The 7,529-nt window shown below is 34.7% G+C and overlaps 1 protein-coding gene across 1 annotated transcript; it reads left to right on the top strand.

Moving 5' to 3' along the window:
• Nucleotides 1–285: 285 nt before the first annotated feature.
• Nucleotides 286–1,633, top strand: LOC125845585 (DNA damage-repair/toleration protein DRT100). Its single transcript, XM_049525126.1, has one exon. The coding sequence runs from the start codon at nucleotides 350–352 to the stop codon at nucleotides 1,442–1,444; it is 1,095 nt and encodes a 364-aa protein (XP_049381083.1). The 5' UTR covers nucleotides 286–349; the 3' UTR covers nucleotides 1,445–1,633.
• The last annotated feature ends 5,896 nt before the right edge of the window (nucleotides 1,634–7,529 follow it).

Here is a 7,529-nt window from a genome sequence, read left to right as displayed (position 1 = left end):
TTTTTAAATTTGTTCATTCCAGAAACTTGGATGATTACTGGCCACGTGGTCCAACACCTAGCCATTTCTCATCACCTTCACTTAATTAATAAAAATCCCATTTTAATTTTATTTTTATTTTTCTTTTTCTTTGTTTTTGGTTTCCATCTCAATCTTTATCCCTACACATGTTGACTTGTTAACTCAAAATGTTACACCACACGTGAGGGGTAAAATCGTCAAAACACAAAAAAACTCTTCACTGTATACTATATAAAGCAGCCCTACCTAGTCTCACTCTTTTCAAAATGCATCAATTTAGAAAAATTTAGAGAGAGAAACAAAAACAAAAACAAACCAACACCTCAGGATGGGCAGGTTCATGTACATTGCCATCCTACTTCTTGCCATAATCTCAACCGTTCATTCCTGCCCGCCATCAGATCGGGCAGCATTATTATCTTTCCGAGCTGCCCTAAATGAATCTTACTTAGGAATTTTCAACTCATGGAAAGGGTACGACTGTTGCCATGAATGGTACGGGGTGAGTTGTGATCCCACAACTCACCGCGTAGCAGACATAAACCTCCGTGGTGAATCCGAAGATCCACTCTTTGAAAAAGCTCATCGTACCGGTTACATGACCGGTACGATCTCTCCATCTATATGCAAATTAGAAAGACTATCAAGTCTCACTATAGCTGATTGGAAAGGCATCACTGGACCTATACCATCATGTATTACGTCCTTACCCTTCCTCCGAATCATCGACTTAGTCGGAAACAAGCTCACCGGCTCAATCCCTTCAACTATAGGTCGATTAAGTCGACTCACAGTGTTAAATGTAGCTGAAAATCAACTTACTGGCTACATACCTCGATCATTAACCAACTTATCTTCTTTAATGCATTTAGATCTCCGAAACAACTTCATCTATGGAAACATCCCAACAAATTTCGGAAAATTACGGATGTTGAGTCGAGCTTTACTGAGTCGAAACAGGTTAACAGGTCATATACCGTATTCGATTTCGTATATTTACAGGCTTTCAGATTTGGATCTGTCATTGAACAAACTTTCTGGTAGCATACCTCCGTCTCTAGGTAAAATGCACGTACTTGCAACGTTAAATCTTGATGGTAACAATATTACTGGTACTATACCACCTAGTTTGATTAATTCACGTATCAACATTTTGAATTTGAGCAAAAATACTATTGAAGGTTATATTCCTGATTCATTTGATGAAAGATCTTATTTTATGGTAATGGATTTATCTTACAACAAATTAAAAGGAAGGATTCCAAAATCGATATCGTCGGCGACGTTTATCGGTCATCTTGACGTTAGTCATAACCATCTTTGTGGCCAGATTCCGGAAGGTTCTCCCTTTGATCATCTTGAAGCTTCATCTTTTACTTACAATGATTGTCTATGTGGGAAGCCTCTTAAACCTTGTCACTAAAGTGTGACTATTATTAGGTAAATTTAATTTTACTTTTCTTTTTTGAGATTTTTATTAACACTATATATTGGTGAATATGTTTGTATTATTATGTGATACTGAAAAGTAAAGTGTTTTTTTTTAGCATATATTTGTAATTTTAAATGTATAATTGTGCCTTGAGATATATGAAGGCTTTCTTATATATATTTTGTTATGAGTAATTAGTTTTATGATGAAAAGCAATAAAGGATATCTCTATTACCCTTTTTTCCTCTTTATTTTTTACATACATAATGAATGTAGGTGTTCAGACGGTAAACATCCTTTATTTTCAATCTTAAGGTTATGAATTTGAGTCACTAAGGGAGTAAAGTGATGGCGTGGCTCCCGAGGCAGGGGTAAAAAAAGTGTTATTTTTTATTTTCAAACTGTTGATGGCATGAATATTGAATAAAATCAAAGATCAGTAAAAGTGTCTGTTTTGTATTTTTCTTATGAGTTATCAATATCATGTGTAGTTGCTTTTGCCTTTTTTTTTTTTTTACTTGATTTCTTGCTATTTTAGTTTTCCGTGAACTATATGGTTGGACTTGGTGTCCAGAATTGATCTATTCTAAGATAATTTTTGTAACACCATGCACATTTGGAATGTTTAAATTAATTAGGCCATCGAAAATTTACGAATCTAATATTATCGCTTTAAGTCACTCGTCGATAGAATAAGGTAGCAAATGGGAGGTTATATCAAGGGAGTGATGTATGAAGCTATTCGAATTATTGGACCAAAGTTGGAGGCCTAAATATGCCTTGAAACAAAAAGTTAAGTTGAAGGTTTTATTATAGAGAAATATTTCAAATAACCCCCTATATGATTTGCCTTGGAACGAGCCTTATCTTTTAATCTATAAAATAATGTGGTATTTCCAAGTGAAGGAAGGCTGCAACAGTAGTGGTAATTATTTATAGCTCTATATTCAAAATTTATCAATTTTCCTCATAAATTAATTTGGGGGAAAACATATGCTACAAACAAATTACCAATTACAAATATGCTATGTCTAGCGTATCAGATTAGTTGAACCTCTAATTTACTGGAAAAAACAACTTAGAAGCTAAAGAACATACTCCAACAAAAATAACTATTAGCGGTAATAAATATACACATTAATAAAGAGTGTTAAAGCTTTTACCGACATTAGTTAATTGTCATTAGATCTAATAATGTCGCTATAGGCTTTAGGGACATTTACAAAGAGTGTTAATTGCCTCTAAACATATATACTCCGTATTTAATAGCAATTAATCTAGCTATTGCCATTAATTAGTTGCCATTAAAGATTATTTTGGTGTAGTGACAATAAAACAAAGAATATGCAACTCACAGAGATAAAATAATAACAATATAATAATAGAGTGCTGTTAAAGAAATGTAGTACTCTCTCTGTTTTAGTGTCTTTGTCTGAGTTTAACTTGACACAAAAATTTTAAAATATATTTTTTTTTAAAAATTGTGCAGTCTTCAACGAAAAATATAGTTATGACCCAAACTAGTGGATCGTGCGAACACCTATTCGATTATAATTCGAGAGACGAACCCTTACAACCCATTTCTATTTAATTGAAAACCTTTAAGTGAAGTATGTTTGAGTCGACGAGTTAAACAAGGTAAGAAAGGCATTGATCTTTACATAAATCATTTAGCAACTCCCAAGAACCAAATCTAGACATGTACAAGAGTTTTTAACTGAGAACAAATAGAGTACAAAATAAATACACCAGAGACAGACGCAACCTCCACATCAAGGACGAAGTAAGTAGAAGTTGATGATGAATAACCGTCAAACTCACAATCATACAATTAGAAACAAACCTACACCAACGAAAGGTGTAACTACAAGAATAGTATAAATACACCACAAGTACTGATAAGCATCATAAGACGATCCGAATTAGATCTATGGACAACACACACTTTCATTATACAATCTCAACTCAACACTAGTCTTATCACTATCATCATTCTTACACACATGAAATTAAAAGGGAATTATCACACATATATCAAATATTAATATTAGTACACCCCATTCATTTCCCTCCTTATTAGCAATTGTACTTTCCTTATTAATATCCTAACTGAGAAGACAAGCCATGTTTATGCATTTAAACCTATCTTTTCCCGTATATCCTAGTTACAACATAAATGAGTAACAGATAATGTATTTCATTAACCGACCCACCTTTTTCCAACACTTTCCTCTCATGAATCCTAACAAAGCAATCATACACAATCTTGTATAAAATAGTGAATGTATTCTTACCATATATTCATATCTCAATATGCTAACCTTTTTAGTTACCTATCAGGATAATAAATTATGTATAAAATAATAACAAGCTCATAATTCATAACATCAATTAAATAGACAGTTTAGCCATTCACATGTATTTTTATCAGAGCATTCAATGATTATGTTGTTTTTTGAATTTTGATGATTTAACCAACTATAGAGGGATATGATCTAGTGCTTCGAGTCTTTTTCATTCATGATAAATCAATGGAGTGCAGTTGTAAAGTTGCAGAAACCACAGTGGTAGGTGGGCACTTCAGCAGAGGCACAAAACAAACATAAGTCCTCGATCAATGACATGCTACTCGGTTTTTTTGTCTCCTTTATACATTAGACATGTTGAGAAGAAACAACCTAGTTTTTGCAATCAAGACTATTCAAAGCAAAATCCATTCTCAAGGAAGAGCTACTCTCTGTCTCTCTCATACGCAACAAAGGACCTGATCGAGTGTTGCACAGTCTTAAGCTATTATTTGAGTCTAGTGTCTTGTGCTCTCAATGTATTCCTAAGCTATAAAGGATAATAGATCATGTCAGTTCATTTCATTATGAGTTGAGTTGTTGGCTAGAGTTAGTTATTTTGTGGTCGTTGGGTAGTTGATGTAGAGGGCAATAAGCTAAGCTTATTGTTTTGTGTATTGTAATAGAGGTGTTACAAAGTGTGTAGGATTAAAATTTTAATCCTTTGTGATTACTGGAGTTTGTACGAACAAATTGGCTGAAGTTATTGAATTTTTGAGAAGTCATGTGCGTCAGATCATGATTTTCTCCTCCCTTGATTTATGAGGTTTCCATGTAAACACTCATGTTCTTTACTTCAAACATTTATATTACTATCTGTTATTAATATAGTCAAGGGTCGCTTGACTGGTGGTGAACTTATATAAGCCAACAATCGATATTAGAGCTTGAACTCTCTATACAACTAACACCCAGAGAGAATCTTGCTCAAATGGCTTCTCCACCAAACTTGTAAGAAGGCCGGTCAACCACCAGACTTCCCTGATTCAATGGTCAATACTATGGTTGGTGAAAAGTTAGGATGCATGATTTCATCATGGCTGAAGATAGTAAATTGTGGGACATAATTCTGGATGGACCTCATGTTCCTATGAATAAAGTTAAGGAAGGAAAAATAACTAGACTTGTTCCTAAGACACAAAGGGAGTACAACAAAGCTGATCAAAAGAAGATCGAAAAGAACGATAAAGCAAAGAAGTTGCTTGCATGTGGAATAGGACCTACTGAATAATACCATATTTCTGTATGCTAGTCTGCCAAAGAGATCTGGGGAAGTTTGAGAACATCTCATGAAGGAACCAATCAAGTGAAAGATTCCAAAGTGGAAATGCTCACAACTTAATACGAGAACTTCACTATGAAAGAAGGTGAAACCATTCAAGAAATGTACACCAGATTCACCTCCATAACAAATGAGCTACACTGTCTCGGTGAGATGATTCATCCAAGAAAACAAATGAGAAAGATCATGTCACAATCTAAAGTACACCCTAGACGAGACATAGTGAATAGGATCTTGAGCGACCCTAAACAAGCTACTTGTTGTAATAAAATACAATTTAAGAGATATAGTCCCTATAAGTCTCAAATCATATGTTGACATAAGACGAAATCAACAGAGTACATAAGAGAAACACAGAATACTACTAAGTTTGATATAAGTCTTTCAAAACATCATAGGAGTACTGATTGGGACGTAATCCATACATCACATACAAGTCTGAAACGAAAAGACAATTTCCCTTATTATCTTCATTTAAATGCAATATAGGTTGTCTTCAAACTCAAGTTCCTTGTGTATGCGTATGTTCTGAATAGTTCGAACCTCATCTACGTTAATATCAAAAGATATAAATATCAAATCAGAAAACAACACTTCTGGAAATAACACTGAAATCATACTTAGAAATAACATTACAATATTCTTCGGTATAGTGTGCTGGACATCCAATTAAGTGGAAATTCTTGGATAATTTTTGGAGACTGTACTTATTTAAATCCAAAACACTATTTTTAGCTTATAGATACGGTATGGTTTGGTTAAGCTCAAGAAAAAAAAGAATGGAACTTCATCTTCTAACAATAAGTTGATTTTCAAAATTTAGCTAATTAAACAGGCTATGAGTTAATACCTTTTTAGGTTTGCTAGGAAAAGCTGCATGTCATAGTAAGTTGTCATGATCCGTTCTTAATGATGACACGTATTATAACCCATCAGTAGATATGCCAACCTGTAATCGGAACAACAAGTAATAGGTGTAAGAGCAAAAACAAAGCGGAAGAACAATTTAAATACAAAAACATGAGATTAAATGGAAGCAAACCAATATATATATAATATCTCTCCCAGAACCTGGAAGTCATAAGTACAAAGCTGCTAAATAAAAAGTACAAGTCCCAAAAGTGGACCCAAAATACAAAGACTTCTCTAAAAAATACAAAAGACTAGTCATCAATATACATTTGGAGACATGTTAAGTCCAGAACGCCATGTGCTTACCCTCACCTTCGAATATGGAAACTATAGGCTCGATCTCAGCGTTGAGAACTCGTGCACAGACCTACATCACGAAACATATACAAAGTGTAGCATGAGTACCAAAACAACAGGTACTCAGTAGGAATCACATGCCGACTGAGCAAGAAAAGTAAATGCAATATGAAATATGATAATCTAAACACAACAGAGGTCAAAGAACGAAACTCTAAAAAAGAATGCTCATGAGTCTACTGAGAACAAAAATGATGCAAGTAATATCTAATATACCAAACTGGACCCCATAAGCCCAGAAGGTACAGTCATGCAAAGCTTAAGTAAAACCCGAACAGACCTCCATAAGCCCGACTGGTATACACAAGAGCTAGGAACTAAATAAGAGAACCTGAGGATATTTCTAGAACTACCACAACCTTCCACATACTTTAATAGCGGTAAAGGCACCTAAGACTCAGTAGAATCACTCAGTCAGGACTTTAAATTGATCAAAGTAATAGGCACCCGCCTAGTTAAGACTTGAAACTGATCCAAGTGATAGGTAGCCTCCCAGTCAGGACTTGAAACTGATCAAAGGAGTAGGTATCCGCCTAGTCAGGACTTGAAACTTATCAAATAGATGGATTGCTGCCCAATTAGGACTTGAAACTAATCAAAGGGTGTACAAGAAGGGACTGGAATCCGACTGAAGATATGTAGACAAGAGCCTTAAAATAGGAGCAACAATACGGTATACAAGCTTGAACTGTAGAAAACGAATTCCAATGACTCTAATATCCTTTGTCAACTCAATACTTGTCCAAACAGTAGAACATAGTCACCTTTAAACTCATTAGGGACCCACTCCAACTCCTATTCCACCAATCGATTCCAAATCACCATAAGCCCAAAATAACTTGCGTACACTCTAAGTTGATTACAAGGATAAATCCATAGAATAAAAGGGAAAGTTGAGATAAGTTATCGCCCAACTAAGGATTGTACTATCCGACCCAAGTCTGTTATATTAGTCTATAGGGAGCTAAGCCATCTGAAGCGACGTTGGAGAGGATATAAGGCCTATTGGCTCCAAACCGTGTAGGTCTATGGAAATCACTATTGTACGCCTAGACTAAGGCCTAACATGCTCAATAACAACCATAAACAATAACCAAAGTACACCACAAGGTAAAAATGATCTCAGGCAGTAAGGCCAATTGATATCAGTCCTCAAAACCTAATAAAATAGTCTAATACA

The sequence above is a fragment of the Solanum stenotomum genome, chromosome 11 (genome assembly GCF_019186545.1).
Source record: "Solanum stenotomum isolate F172 chromosome 11, ASM1918654v1, whole genome shotgun sequence".
Taxonomy (NCBI): domain Eukaryota; kingdom Viridiplantae; phylum Streptophyta; class Magnoliopsida; order Solanales; family Solanaceae; genus Solanum; species Solanum stenotomum.
This window is presented reverse-complemented; position numbering and strand designations above follow the sequence as displayed.

Bases quoted from the DNA above. Each gene is read 5' to 3' on its own strand.
- LOC125845585 (XM_049525126.1), top strand. From the start codon at position 350: ATGGGCAGGTTCATGTACATTGCCATCCTACTTCTTGCCATAATCTCA.